This window comes from Bubalus bubalis, chromosome 5 (genome assembly GCF_019923935.1).
Source record: "Bubalus bubalis isolate 160015118507 breed Murrah chromosome 5, NDDB_SH_1, whole genome shotgun sequence".
Taxonomy (NCBI): Eukaryota; Metazoa; Chordata; class Mammalia; order Artiodactyla; family Bovidae; genus Bubalus; species Bubalus bubalis.
The window spans coordinates 22,770,487-22,785,168 of record NC_059161.1 but is presented as its reverse complement, the minus strand read 5'-3'; the positions used below and the strand labels follow the sequence as shown (position 1 = coordinate 22,785,168).

The window sequence follows — 14,682 nt, the reverse complement described above, 5'->3', positions numbered from 1 at the left end:
GGATTATAACAGAAGTAAGAGCCAAGTCTCTTGGAGGCAACTTCTACCGATATCCTTACAGCCTGGCACCTGACTGAGATGCATCTGTATGTGTGTGTTTATGTGTGTGTGTGTGTGTGTGTGTGTGTGTGTCTGTATGTGCGTGTGTATAGGAGGAGGAAGAAGAGGGGGTGGTACATGAGGTACAGAGAGCTGGAGGAGCCGGCTCTAGACTCCAACAATGTTTCACTTGGGGGTCTTAGATGTCAGTACATCCCCTTCCCTGGTTCTAAGGTATCTTACCATGCCTCTGGTAAGGAGAAAGGGAAAGATATAAGCATCTGAATGCAGAGTTCCAAAGAATAGCAAGGAGAGATAAGAAAGCTTTCCTAAATGATCAATGCAAAGAAACAAAGGAAAACTATAGAATGGGAAAGACTAGAGATCTCTTCAGGAGAACTAGAGGTACCAAGGGAAAATTTCATGCAAAGATGGGCTCAATAAAGGACAGAACTAGTATGGACCTAACAGAGGCAGAAGATATTAAGAAGAGATGACAAGAATACACAGAAAAACCATACAAAAAATATCTTAATGACCCGGATAACCACAATGGTGTGATCACTCACCTAGAACCAGACATCCTGGAGCGCAAAATCAAGTTGGCCTTAGGAAGCATCACTATGAACAAAGCTAGTGGTGGTGATGGAATTCTAGTTGAGCTATTTCAAATCCTAAAAGATGATGCTGTGAAAGTGTTGCACTCAATATGCCAGCAAATTTGGAAAACTCAGCAGTAGCCACAGGACTGGAAAAGGTCAGTTTCCATTCCAATCCCAAAGAAAGGCAATGCCAAAGAATGTTCAAACTACCACACAATTGTACTCATCTCACATGCTAGTAAAGTAATGCTCAAAATTCTCCAAGCAAGGCTTCAACAGTATGTGAACTAAGAACTTCCAGATGTTCAAGCTGGATTTAGAAAATGCAGAGGAACCAGAGATCAAATTGCCAACATGCATTGGAAAAGAAAGGGAATTCCAGAAAAAACATCTACTTCTGCTTCATTGACTATGCTGAAGCCTTTGACTGTGTGGGTCATAACAAACTGGAAAATTCTTAAAGAGATGGGAATACCAGACCACCTTACCTGCCTCCTAAAAAATCTGTATGCAGGTCAAGAGTAACAGTTAGAACCAGACATGGAACAACAGACTGGTTCCAAATTGGGAAAGGAGTATATCAAGGTTGCATATTGTCACTCTGCTTGCTGTTGCTGCTACTGCTAAGTTGCTTCAGTTGTGTCTGACTCTGTGCGACTCCATAGACGGCAGCCCACCAGGCTCCCCCGTCCCTGGGATTCTCCAGGCAAGAACACTGGAGTGGGTTGCCATTTCCTTCTCCAATGCATGAAAGTGAAAAGTGAAAGTGAAGTCGCTCAGTCGTGTCCGACCCTCAGCGACCCCATGACCTGTAGCCTTCCAGGCTCCTCCATCCATGGGATTTTCCAGGCAAGAGTAATGGAGTGGGGTGCCATTGCCTTCTCCGTTTCACTCTGCTTATTTAACTTCTATGTAGAGTACATCATGAAAAATGCTGGGCTGGGTGAAGCACAAGCTGGAATCAAGATTGCTGGGAGAAATATCAATAACCTCAGATATGAAGATGATACCACCCTTAAGGCAGAAAGCCTGGCTTAAAACTCAACATTCAAAAAATGAAGATCATGGCATCCGGTCCCATCCTTTCATGGCAAAGAGATGGGAAACAATGGAAACAGTGACAGACTTTATTTTCTTGGGCTCCAAAATCACTGCAGATGGTGACTGCAGCCATTAAATTAAAAGATGCTTGCTACTTGGAAGAAAAGCTATGACCAACCTAGACAGCATATTAAAAAGCAGAGACATTACTTTGCCAACAAAGGTCCATCTAGTCAAAGCCAAGGTTTTTCCAGTAGTCATATATGGATGTGAGAGTTGGACTATAAAGAAAGTTCAGTGCTGAAGAATTGATGCTTTTGAACTGTGGTGTTGGAGAAGACTCTTGAAAGTCCCTTGGACTGCACAGAGATCAAACCAGTCAATCATAAAGGAAATCAGTCCTGAATATTCATGGGGGGACTGATGCTGAAGCTGAAACTCCAATACTTTAGCCACCTGATGTGAAGAACTGACTCATTGGAAAAGACCCTGATGCTGGGAAAGATTGAAGGCAGGAGGAAAAGGGGATGACAGGGAATGAGAAGATTGGATGGCATTACAGACTCAATGGATATGAGTTTGAGCAAGCTCCGGGAGTTGGTGATGGACAGGGAGGCCTGGCATGCTGCAGTCCATTGGGTTGCAGAGCATTGGACACAAGCAACTGAACTGAACTGAACTGAACCATGCCTCTGAGAAGGAGCTATCTGTGTACTGAATCTACTGGAACTAGGTCTTTATAAAGAATATCATAGATGAAGTCCTTCTACAACAAAAGTGCAAAGCGACCTGGGATGAAGGCTCCATATTCCTGGTATCTTGGAGCTCAAGAAGCACTGTGAACATCCCAACGCATACTGTGTCTGAATTCAAACCCTCTCTCAGAGCAGTCCCAGCCCCACTGGATAATATAATAGCCTGAAAGATGCCTATACCCTTTGGCCCAGTAATCTCTCTTCTAAGATTTATTTGAAGAACATGACTTCAAATGTGCCCTACATTTATGTGGAAAGATATTCATTTTAATAGTATTTGTAAAAATTAAAAATTTAATGCATCCTAAATGTCAAATAATACAGGACTATTTAAATGAGCTATGATACAGACATACAATAGAATACCAAATGGTCATTAGAAATTACATTATTGAGGATTATTTAGTGTTTCTAGAAAATTCCCATGATAGAATGTGTGAAAAAAATCAAGAAAACTCTACAGGACTTAGTGTGCTTACAAACTTCTAAGAATCAGTCACTGTAAAAGATCAGAGGGGAGGACATTAAAATTTTTAAATGATTTCTCCAGGAGATAGAATTATAGATGAGAATCATTTCCTTCTATACGCTTTTCTAAATTCTCCAAATTTTCTGCAATAAACATGCATAACGATTTCAGACCCCATAGCTGATATCCCCTGACTGCAGGGAAATGGGCTATGGAGGTCATCCTGAGATATGTGTGGGACTTGTGGCTATAGTCAGGATGTTTCCAAGGCTTCTGCCAGAAGATGACCCACATTTCAAGCCAGCACACTCAGGGGCCCAACCTGAGCTGCCAGTCTGCACAGTCTGCACAGCCTTGGCTCCCAATGATAATGGGTCAATCAGGAGGGGTGGCCTGGATTTTGAGGGAGTGCTTGCAAGAGGCATGAACTCTGACAGTTACCCACTGCCCGATGCTCCCGCCTACCAGTTTCGGGGTCGCATTGGTGTTCACAGGGGTCCAGAAGCCGCCGGGCACAGAGGTCCATGGCCCAGGGCCCACTGGAGTTCTGCTGAGAGAAGAGAACCACTTGGGCAGGGTTCAGCCAGTCACTGGCATCCAACTGGCTCCCCTCCAGCAAGATGAAGCGGCTCCCTGCAGGGGGAGAGAAAGGAGATGTGCTTGTGTGTGCACATAACACCACCACCCACCCTCGACACACATACACATGCATCACGGAAGACAGAATCAGGGATGCTCTGCAGATTAGCCCCAACCCAAGGTCATTACCTCTACTAATCCTGGCCCACAGTGAGTCACAGAGCGAGGAGTCAGCAGACAGACGCTCAGCCACCTCTTGGACCTCCTGCCACATCATCCCTTGCTGACTCGCCCCATCCCATCTCTACTAGGGTGGTCCCAAGGGATAGAGGGACAGAGCAGCTCTGTGATGGCTGTGGCATGGCTCCATCAGACCCAGCCACAGGCGCTGGCACTCATCCAAGGAACAGGGACCTGCTGCCTGTCTTCAGTTGCCATGAAATAGCAGGCTCTCTAACCCCCTGGACAGTCCCCACCTGTTTTCAGCCTTAACAGCAACTGAGAGAACAGACATTAACAAGTCAATTAGGTGCTCTGGGCTTTACTAATTCAGGGACTCTCCAAACCTATATTATTCCTTCATTATATTGGGGTTCCCCTGGGTGAAAGTAAATTATTGCTTCAGCTTGCTAGGCTCATAGCAAGTTACTGCAATTAGGAATTTCTCACCAGGCATACCAATTGGAAACATGACTGATATTTCAACACTTGACTATTTCACTTAGCTTTTCCCCCTTCAAAGGCTAAGAGAATCTTGGTGGCTATGTATCTATAGCCAGTAAGCTCTGTATTTATCCACCAAGTGAAGTGAAGTCGCTCAGTTGTGTCTGACTCTTTTTGATCCCATGGACTGTAGCCTACCAGGTTCCTCTGTCCATAGAATTTTCCAGGTGAGAGTAGTGGAGTGGTTTGTCATTTTCTTCTCCAGGGTATCTTCCCAACCCAGGGATTGAACCCAGGTCTCCTGCATTGTAGGCAGATGCTTTACCATCTGAGACAGGTGCTTATTGAAAAACAAACAGAAATGGGCACAGAGAGGAGAGAGTGATCTGCTCATTTTTTTTTTTTAACCTGTTTTCTGATTCCATCAGAAATGGACATGAACTTGGGCAAACTCCAGGAGATGGTGATGGACAGGGAGGCCTGGCGTGCTGCAGTCCATGAGGTCACAAAGAGTCGGACACAACTGGGCGACTGAACAACACAACAATCTGATTTCATAGGTGGACAATCTAATTTTGTCCTCTGTCTTTCTTATCTGGGTATATTTTTTTTCTCACTAATAGTAATAGGTCACAGTGGACCCTGGCTTGTCTGTATCTTTCCTGCCCATCCTGAAGCCTTCCTCTCTGGGTGGGGGCAGAGGAATGGCATCTTCAGAGGTGGGCTTACCATCAGCGATGAGGTGCTCGGGGACGTGCAGGGTGATTCTGACCACAAGGGGGCAGCTGACATGGGAGGAGCACACAAGGCCGATCACGCAGCTGGTGATGCTGATCAATGTCAAGGTGGTCTTGTTCACAGGACTTCGGGGAGAGCCCACTGAAAACAAGACAAGAGCAAAGCATTTGGTGGTAAGAATCTTGGCAGTGAAGGGCCTTTTGCTGCCCGACCTGGCAAATAGGGGAGGGAGCGTGAAAACACAGCACAGGTGGGAGATGTGTCTAGTCCATGAGCTTCAGAAAACACCATGGCATCGCCTGGAGTCAGAGGGGACTGGGCCACAGGTGATCATCAGTGTGAACAGCGGTCAGTTGCATGCAACTTCCTGTGCATGCCTCCTGAGCCAGGTTCACAAGGGAAATCATAAAGGAGGGCACTGCCGCCCTCTACTCGGCTGGCTGGTGGGGCTCTAACCTCTTGCTCAAGGGCGGTGGGAAGACTCTCACCCAGCGTTGGAAGTCCCTGCACTTTCCATGGTTTTCCACAGAGGGTGCTCTCACAAACCAGCTCCTCCACTCCTGGAGCTCAAACCACCTCCCACCCCTAGACAGGCATCCTAGGGCCTGGAAGGAGGAAAGCAAGGAAAGCTGGCTCTTGTCACACCTGAAGGCTCTCCCTAGTCCTGCAGTCCTTGAGGTATGGTTATAAACAGAAGCTTAGAGATAAAATAAGAAAGCTGAGGGATAAGAAATATGTCCAGGTAGGTAGGGACAGGGCTCAGAAGGGAGGTTTTGGGGGTGTGTTTTCTGTTTGGGAGTTAACAAGAGGGACCTTTCATAGATGTGGGAACTTAAGAAAGCAAGGCAAGCTTCCAATAAAATGTGTGGATCCTATGGAATTATCTTATAGTCTGTGTAAGTATTTATTACTGATAGCAATAAAAGGCATCTATTTTGGCCGGCAATGTGCTCAGTGTTTTTACATACATGATGTTAAACATTTGCTTCCTGACGATATGTCTATGAGCCTGAACAGAAACTGCCCACTTTACAGATAAGGGAAATAAGGCTCAAAGGGACCAACCTAACAGTGACAGTTAACACTCATGCAGTGTGATTATGTGTCAGGCACCAGTGCCCAGGGTCTTTCATAGTTCACATCATTTAACAGTGATGCAGCCTAATGAGGCAGCGCCCACAGAAGTACTGCACAGAGAGGCCACAGGGCAAGTCTAAAGTCAAGCAGCTACTCAGGAGGGGAGCCAGAATCAACACACAGGTCCAGCAAGGCTACGACCCCCAGACAATTCACTATTCACTCGCTGGGCCCAGTGAGGTCTTTGGAACCACTGTTCTCAGGAACACAGGGAAAGATTTGGTCTATGGATGCACACATCTTTGATGGGAGCAGGTTCCCTGAGTGGGTGTGTTGGCAGAAGCCGGGAAGGAGAGATTCCAGAATCACAGGTGGCCTCTGGATCCCCTGTCCCTTGTTATCTGGAGATATTCTATTCATGTGAGTATCCTTCAATATGGAGCCTGTTTCCCACACTTACACTCTCTACCTTCAGCCCACACCAGGTCCGAGCAGCAGATAGATACGCTACCAGAATGGCCCTCAGGCACTCAAATGCAATGCCCAGAACTGGGCTCTCCACCTTCCCTCCAGTCCTGCTCTCCTGCCCAGTTCCACTGCCCAATGAATGGCACTGCCGTCTCCTTGGTTTCCAAGTTCAAACACCCCACCATGTCTAACTTTTCCTTCTCTCATAAGCCACGTCCTCCCGCCACCAGTGTCATGAGATCTTTTTCATTCTGTGTCTGAAATTTCTCTTACTCCACCCTCTGCCTCCCTACCCGTGCGCATCATCTCACCCGCAGACTATGGCCAGAGCCTTCCACCCAGAATCCCTGGTCAACACCCCACCCCTCCCCTACTCTCATCTAGCCTCCACACTGCCCTGGAGGGATGGTTCACGAAGCTGAGCAGACCAGGGACTTGGCTCTTTAAAAACCTTCCATGATTCCAACCGATGTGTCAGGTCCAAGTCCTTCAGTGGAGGCAGTGGACTTTCTCCTGATCTTCCAGCCTTGTCTCTGAAGCAAACCACAGGCTTGCCCTGGAAGCTTGATTCTAGTAAAGCATTCACTGCGCTCTGACTATTATAGTTTATGTCCCTGTGACTCTGCACATATTATTTCCTCCTCCACAGAATGCCGTTTTGTCACCTTGTCAGCCTATTCTTCAGGTCTCAGCTCAAACAATATCTCCCTGTAAACACTTCCCTGAAGCCTTCAAGAAGAGATTCTCACCCATTCCTTGCTCTCCCTCCAGCCCTCCTCACACAGTGCTGTAACTGTTCACAGGCGCTTGCCGCTGCTCTCCTGTGTCAGCAGCGACTTGCTACCCAGCCTCTTGGCTCTCTGGTCCTTCTGCAGCATCAACCCATCACCCAGCATCTCTACCGGACTTCACAATTTCCAGGGGTTTCCTCTGACCTACAGTGGTGGTGGCTGTTTAGTTGCTAAGTCGTGTCCGACTCTTACCACCCCATGGACAGTAGCCTGCCAGGCTCCTCTGTCCATGGTATTCTGCAGGCAAGAATACTGGAGGGGATTGCCATCTCCTTCTCCAGAGTATCTCCCCAACCCAGAAATCGAACTCGGGTCTCCTGAATTGTAGGCAGATTCTTTACCAACTGAGCTACAAGGCTTAAATGCATTTGACCGACGGAACCAAGTGCAAACCCAGTAAATGGTTTGCATGGTCCTCTGGCAGCTAGCCTGTTACCCACCCACATCCCTCATCTCCTGGTGTGCCTGTTTATGCCATACTGAACTCCTTTTCCTTGCTTGAAAATGCCATGTTCTTTGGTGCTTTCAAGGCTTTGTATTGCTCTTTTCCTCTACTGAAATGCCCTTCCCCTAGATTTTTCTCTTTCAAGAAATTCTATACATTGTATACAAACCAAGGCTAATTATTTTCTCCTTTTTTTGTCTCCTTTTGCTGCCAGGTAGAATTAACTGTTCTCTCTTCTGAGTACTCATTTTACTTTATTTATATTATTAAATTAAGCCTTATCACTGTGCCATGTTTTCATGTTTCTACTACCGATCACAAAGCCTGACCCATGGCGTGTGGGTTATAAAATTTCCTGCTGGCCTGATTGATGTATCCAGTTCAATTCAACAAACACTGGCGAGCATCTACTACAGGCAAAATCCCTCACTAGGCACTTTGGAAAAATAAATTAGACATGCCCATCCATAAGAAGCTTACAGTCTAGTTAATCGCAACAAACAGTTGATTCACTAGGAGAGCTTGGTATTTTAAAAGGAATAGTTTTATGCTGCAAAGAAACTCATTCTAATTCATTACTATAGATTTTCCTAGGCAGGGTTTTATTAAAGCAGAAACCTACCCTGCTTTGCTGTGGCCGAGGATTGATGAGCCTAGGTCAACTCTCTGCTGTATAGAAATATGTAATGAGGGTCAAAGGTCTATATTCTCACCTCAGGGACACTGGGACATCAGAGATTAGGTGGCCCAGAGCCCCACTGATCTCTTGAGGAAAGTGGTGGGAAGAACTTTTGTACTGATAGCAGCAGAGCCTGCAGAAACCAGAAGTAAGGAATTCACAGAGCTTCTTTCAATCTCTGGGAAGAATTTCTCAGTATGTCACGAACTTGAGTGGAGGTGGGAGAGAGCCAAAAGACAGGTGTCTACTGGGGGGCATTGGTTGATTACTGGTTGGGGGAAAGGTTACTGACTATAACACAAGGTGAGGTCAAATACCCTCCAATACATCTCGGGGGCCCCCTGTCTAAAATTACTTAAGATGAAATGCTGTAGAAACCCCAAGTTTCCACTGTGAAGAGTTCTAACAGCAACACAGTAGAGATCTCATAATGTCTTGTCAGTCACCGAAAGAGTACATTTTAATATAACTTAGCCCTGTGCATGAGGTATTGCTCACCCATTTAACATGGAAACGGAGGCTCAGAGAAGTTGTTGTCCTTATCTAATATCACACAGCAAGTAAACGGTGAAGCTGATTGGTGCCTGAACACAGACCTCCCTCAGCAATGATGACGGTGAGACCTCAAGGTCAAAGGCAGTGGCAGCCACAGCTGCGACAGCCACACCTGAAACCACTGAACATCAGGGTGGGGAGGCGTGGGCTGTGCTGCATGGTGGACAACTCTATCGATGCTGAGGAGAATGAACGAACCAAGCCAGGTCCTGCCAGAAGGGAGGGGACTTGGACAGTGGGGGTCCTGTGATTCTGCTGGGTGGATGATGAAAGGCCAAAAACCATTCCACATGTTTTTTCAGGCCCCATGGTTCCTCAACTATCCCACCCCCTAAGCCCTGTCTGTCTCACTCAATCTCAGGATGGCTGGGTAAGCATGGGTACATATGTTGTCTATTTTTCACATAACACACTTTATCAACTTTATTTCTTGTGTCTAAACAGCAAACTATGACTCCTGAGGCTTCCAGAAGGAATTGAGAGTCTTCTGACCAAGAAACAGCCTTTCAAACAACCTGGAAACCTGTTTGAGAGTGCCATTATCTGGGAGAGATGATTCTCTGAAGTCTTCCACTCTGGATCTTCCTTCCTCCTTAGGAGGAAATGCCAATCTTCCTGCAGAAACTGGCTTTAGTCGCCAGAGCCCCCACCTAGACCCAGCACCTCTGCAGCTCCTCGCCTCCTCTCTCCACTGCCCCTCTCTCCCCACTTTCCCCTCCAGCCTTCCTACCTCTACTGCGCCTTCTGCTCCGTGAGGGGTCGGTGTAAAAGGTCAGTTGGGGGTCATTTTCTGCCTCTGTGCTAGAATCCCCTTCAGGGTTCAGGAAGGCGGAACCAGCTGTAGTAAACAGACAAGAGCAAAGAAACAGTGTCTTCAGTTTTGTCTTCATGACACCAAATCACTGGGCAAGCTCAAGGGAAAAACGAGAGCAGGGTGACTGACAGTCTGGGAGGACTAGCCACGGAAACTAGAGCTTCCAGATACACAGATGTATTGGAGAAGTGGATCTTTATGTGACGGCCATCACTGGAGCCCTATCTCCACCCAGCCCATCCTCCTACCGAGGAGGGCCACCTGCCAGAGAAGGACCGTGTGGATGGCAGGTGGACAAAGGGAAAAGGGAAACTGTCTTCATTACACGTCATGATTCTGGTGGATAGAGACTGGAATCATGTCTTAAGGGGCACATGTCTGTATGTCTTAATATCTATATTTTTTCTGGTTCTAGGTTTAATATATATTCAATGTGGAAAAGAGAGAAAAAAGTCAAAAGATCCCAAAACGCATAAAAGGAACAACCTTGATGTCCTCTAAATCGGAGAAAGACTCTGTGAACATTTGATGAATGCACCGTCTTTTTCCTGATACAGAAGCAGATAAAGGTTTTTTTAAAATTCCCCTTAAAAATGGCATTCTGCTGTACCTTCTATTTTATAACATCATTTTCCCCCATTGAATAGATGGTGGGCTACTTTCCATATTAACAGATATAGATCTACAGTATCATCTTAAGTCACTGGACGGGAGACAGATGTACAGGCAGTTAAGCAATTCTCCACTGATGGACACTTAAGCTATTTCCAATTTTTCGCTCTTTTAAACAATGTTGTGATGAACAGTCTTTTACACACATCTTTGCACACTTGTCCAGTTATTTACTAAGGATAAATTCTCACCAGTGAAATTACTTGGTCAAAAGAATTGTATGTATTTACATTTTTGGTAAGTAGCACTCAACAGGCCTGCAGAAATACTGCTCAGGGACTTCCCTAGTGGTCCAGTAGTTAAGAATCCACCTTGAAGTGCTGGGGAGTGTGGGTTTGGTCCCTGGTTAGGGAGTGGGGCCCCACAAACCATGGGGAGACTATGTGCCATCAGTGAGGATCCCTCATGTTGCATCTGGGACCTGACACAGCCAAATAAATATTAAAAAAAAAAAAAGACATACTGCTCAAATACAGTCATCCTAGCCATGCCTGAGAGGGGGTCAAGGATATTAGTGGCCCTGCCTCCCCTGATATTAAGGAAGCCACCTTTAAGCCCTCATATAAGACATGGATACCTCTTGCTTTGTTGTTGATCCTCTTTCTCTGGCTACTCGAGGTGTGAGAGAGCAGAGTGGCCTGCTGGTGGTTGGAATCCACGGGGCTGGTGGCGATGATATTATCTTTATACTTGTTCATCAGTGACAGCTTGGCATTGTCGCTTCCTGTATAAGGAAAGGTCAAGGCAGAAACTTGAAGAGAAAAAGTGCAAAGAAAGTGAGAGCAAGGAAATCTGCATGAACCAGGTAGATAGGGTTTCACAGAAATTGAAATGGGAAAGCTTTAAAGTGAGAGACTGGAAGAGATTAAAATACTTCTCTTTGATTTCTAGGGGATGACAGAGTTATAAAAGAAGGCGTGAAGAAAGGAAATCCAATTCAACCACTTCTGTATTGCCAGGGTCACCATGTGTGGCCGTTTGGTGAGAGAGAGACTGCAGATTTCTTTCCTTTGGTAAGAACAAGGTTTGACAAAAATTTGAATTTCAGTGCATTCAGACAGAACTTGCCCCCTCTCTGTCATCCCAGTCTGCACCATTCCCTATTGTCTGACAGCTGGCTCTCTCGCATATTCGTGCGATCTGCCTGTTCCCCGAGTCTCTAGTCATATGGCTACTCGGTGGGCTTAGCACAATGGCAGGTGCTTTGAAAAATAAGAGGTATTAAAGATATGTCCCCCTACTCTCCAGGAATTTCTGACTTTAAATCTTATTAAGTCATTCCTAGTCTTAGGGAATCTTCTCTAGATAAGCAGAATGGAAACCTCCATGATGCAATTTCACTCTTTTCAAGCCCCAATGAAAGTCCATACACTGTAAGCAAGATTCATTTCAAAAAATGTCTTCTCCAAAGATAATTGGGCAGTTCCTTGAAGGATCATTGCCTTGGGATTTTATCAACAGATAGTTGTTATTTATAGAAGTATGAGAGAGAGAGGCTATAAATGTAAAGTACAGTCTTTTCCTCTCTGCATTTTATCGACCTTGGTCTTGCTCAGCCACATTAGGTCCAAGACTGTTCTATACTCAGTGTTTCACAGATATACAAAGTGTCTAAGGTCAAACGGTTTGCTTGCATTTCTCAATTTTCTTTGAAGAAGTACATCTCTTGTAAAGACCACAGAGGTTATAGGCAAGGCAGAACAACTTTCCCAGGCCAAAGTCTCAGGAGTCATAGAAAAGAACAGATACCTCTGTCCCCTCCATGTCAATGGAAAATTAAATTGCCCACGCAAACATACTACATGCAAAAATGTCATACACATCTTTCATGCTATCTCTTATTTCCCTGAAGATTGCTCATTGCATATGAAAAAGCTTCTAACCCACTCTTCTGTTGGATATAAAAGTACCTCTGCTTCCCAACCTAGATGTCCATCAACAGATGAGTGGATAAAGAAGATGTGGTACATATGAACAAAGGAATATTACTCAGCCATAAAAAGAACAAATTTGAGTCAGTTCTAGTGAGGTGAATGAACCTGAATACAGAGTGAAGTAAGTCAGAAAGAGAAAAACAAACATCATATACTAATGCACATATATGGAATCTAGAAAACTGGTACTGATGAACCTATTTGCAGGGACGTAATGGAGACACAGATATAGAGAACAAACTTGTGGACACAGTAGGGGAAGGAGAGAGTGGGATGAATGGAGAAAGTAGCATTGTCATATATGTACTACCATGTGTGAAACAGATAGCTGGTGAGAAGTTGTTATATAACACAGGGAGAGCCTGGTGCTCTTTAACTACCTGGAGGGATGGGATGGGGGCAGGGGAGGGAGGCGCAAGAGGGAGGCAATAAAGGTGTAATTATGGCTGATTTGTCTTGTTACATGGAAGAAACCAATACAACATTGTAAAGCAATTCTCTTTCGATTAAAAAATAAATTAAAAAAATTTTTTTCAAAGTATCTCTGTTTTCAGTGCCAAGTGGAAATGGAGAGGGATCCAATTTATCCTTGTTCTGATTTTCTATATTAGAAGACAGCTCCCATCATCGCAAGAGAAAGCTTATTCTTCTTGCCCACTTGGGAAAGGGCCCTGGCTCATCTCAATATGTATGTATGACAATCAACCATGAAATTAGAGAACAGCTGTTCCCTAGCGCCCCCTAAAGCCACGAGATGAGAACGGAGTCACCCACCTGGCGTGAGGTCCATCCCTGCCTTCTCGTTACAGCCCTGCAGGGAGTCAAGGGTGCGGGTGACCTGGCTGGCAAAGTCCTCCCCTCCGTTCATGCACTCCCGCTGCAGGTGGTGGCGCAGGTCGGTGATGTCGTACTCGTAGCCGTCCAGGATAGGCGTCTCCCGGATGCTCAGGGTGCCACTAGAGTTGTGGCCCTGCACACGGGCGTTGCGCAGACTCTCCCGCCCGTGCCCGCCAATGAGCACGGAAGGAATGTAGTGAATCTCGTTGGCCGCCTCGGCGCTGGCACTCTTCTGGGGTTGGGGGACCCGGCGGCGCTTGCACCAGCGCCGGCGAGTGTACAGGATCATCACCAGGCATAAGATAGACAGCAGCAGTGCGATCATGCCACCCTGGGAAGGAGGAGGGCAGATGGACAGGGAAAACAGGTGAGCTCCTCCCACCAAGAGGCGTCGACCCCTCCCATTGTCACCATCCATCACTCACCCATTTATTTATTCATTCATTCACTGAGGTGCAGTAAGTACTTATAGCAAGCTTCACTCAGCAGCACAGGGCCAAGTCTGCTGTGATCAGCGTTCAAGGTGAAAGAAAAATGGAACTGGGGTAATCACACATCATTTCAAGTGATCCACAGTTGCTTCTGGCTTAGCAAACAATTTAAAGAAGAAAGAAGTCTTTGTGATTGTGTGTATGTGTCTGTGTATGTGATTTCAGCTGCTGAAATAAGGGAGAAGCTTTGTTAAGGTAGATCTGCTGCATGTAAAGCTGGTTTCAGGCCAGTTTTTGGCAGTGGAATGGCAACTAGTTTCTTCCTCTTTCACATCTTAAAATCAATCATGTACAGATTCTAATTTTGGCTCCACCAATGGTCAACAACTCCTATAAATCTGAAACCTCAGATTCCTCATCTGTATAGTGGAGAAGGTACCATTTACCCTCGCAGGGTGGTTTAAGGAATGTTAGGTAACTATGCAGAGTATCTAATGGAGTGTACCACAGGGCATCAAGGATGTCAGCCCAACCTTAAATGTCTCCCAAGTGCCCAAGCAGGAGAAAACCAGCGACCTAACCAAAGAGAAGTTTACATCCATCAGAAACTCACAACCAAGTGTGCAGAGAAATCTCATCATTCGAACGTGACTTTGGGGGTTACTGCTGCTTTAGGAGACAGCTTTCTCCCGCTCCACAGTCTTGAGTAATGTTTCATCCTTGCTCTCGCTCAAGAGAAGGGACTGAGACCCACCTTCTGGAGTCAGACGGGCAGAGGAATTTCCTTCTGAACCTTCTGGTGCCCCAAGGCCATCGTCTGAGGCCATCACTTAAAAACCTGAACACCACTCAGTTTTCTGTCAGAGATGAGGATGTAGTTTTTGGTGAGACTGAACATCTCTCGCCTTGACATGCACCCGGGGCAGGATTTGGAGGGAAGCTCGCAAGCCCATCACTGCACAGCACTCAGTGGGCATAAATCTTCCCGTGCACAATCTGTATTCACTCCCTTTATTTTGGTCAATATCCCTCCGAACCTATTTCATTTGGTGGGGGTGTGCCAAATGGTTCTGCTCTCAACCTTGGGCTTCAA

General features: G+C 46.0%; 1 protein-coding gene across 2 annotated transcripts in view; it reads right to left on the bottom strand.

Moving 5' to 3' along the window:
• ASTN1 (astrotactin 1) overlaps positions 1-14,682 on the bottom strand; it is a 353,111-nt gene that overhangs the window by 179,987 nt on the left and 158,442 nt on the right. For both annotated transcript variants that reach the window (XM_006047010.4, XM_025285587.2), the window contains exons 3-7: positions 13,096-13,489; positions 10,965-11,111; positions 9,632-9,739; positions 4,878-5,027; positions 3,372-3,539 (exon numbers count right to left, since the gene is read on the bottom strand). In XM_006047010.4, coding sequence (XP_006047072.1) covers positions 3,372-3,539; positions 4,878-5,027; positions 9,632-9,739; positions 10,965-11,111; positions 13,096-13,489 — 967 coding nt within the window. The remainder of the gene's footprint in view (positions 1-3,371; positions 3,540-4,877; positions 5,028-9,631; positions 9,740-10,964; positions 11,112-13,095; positions 13,490-14,682) is intronic.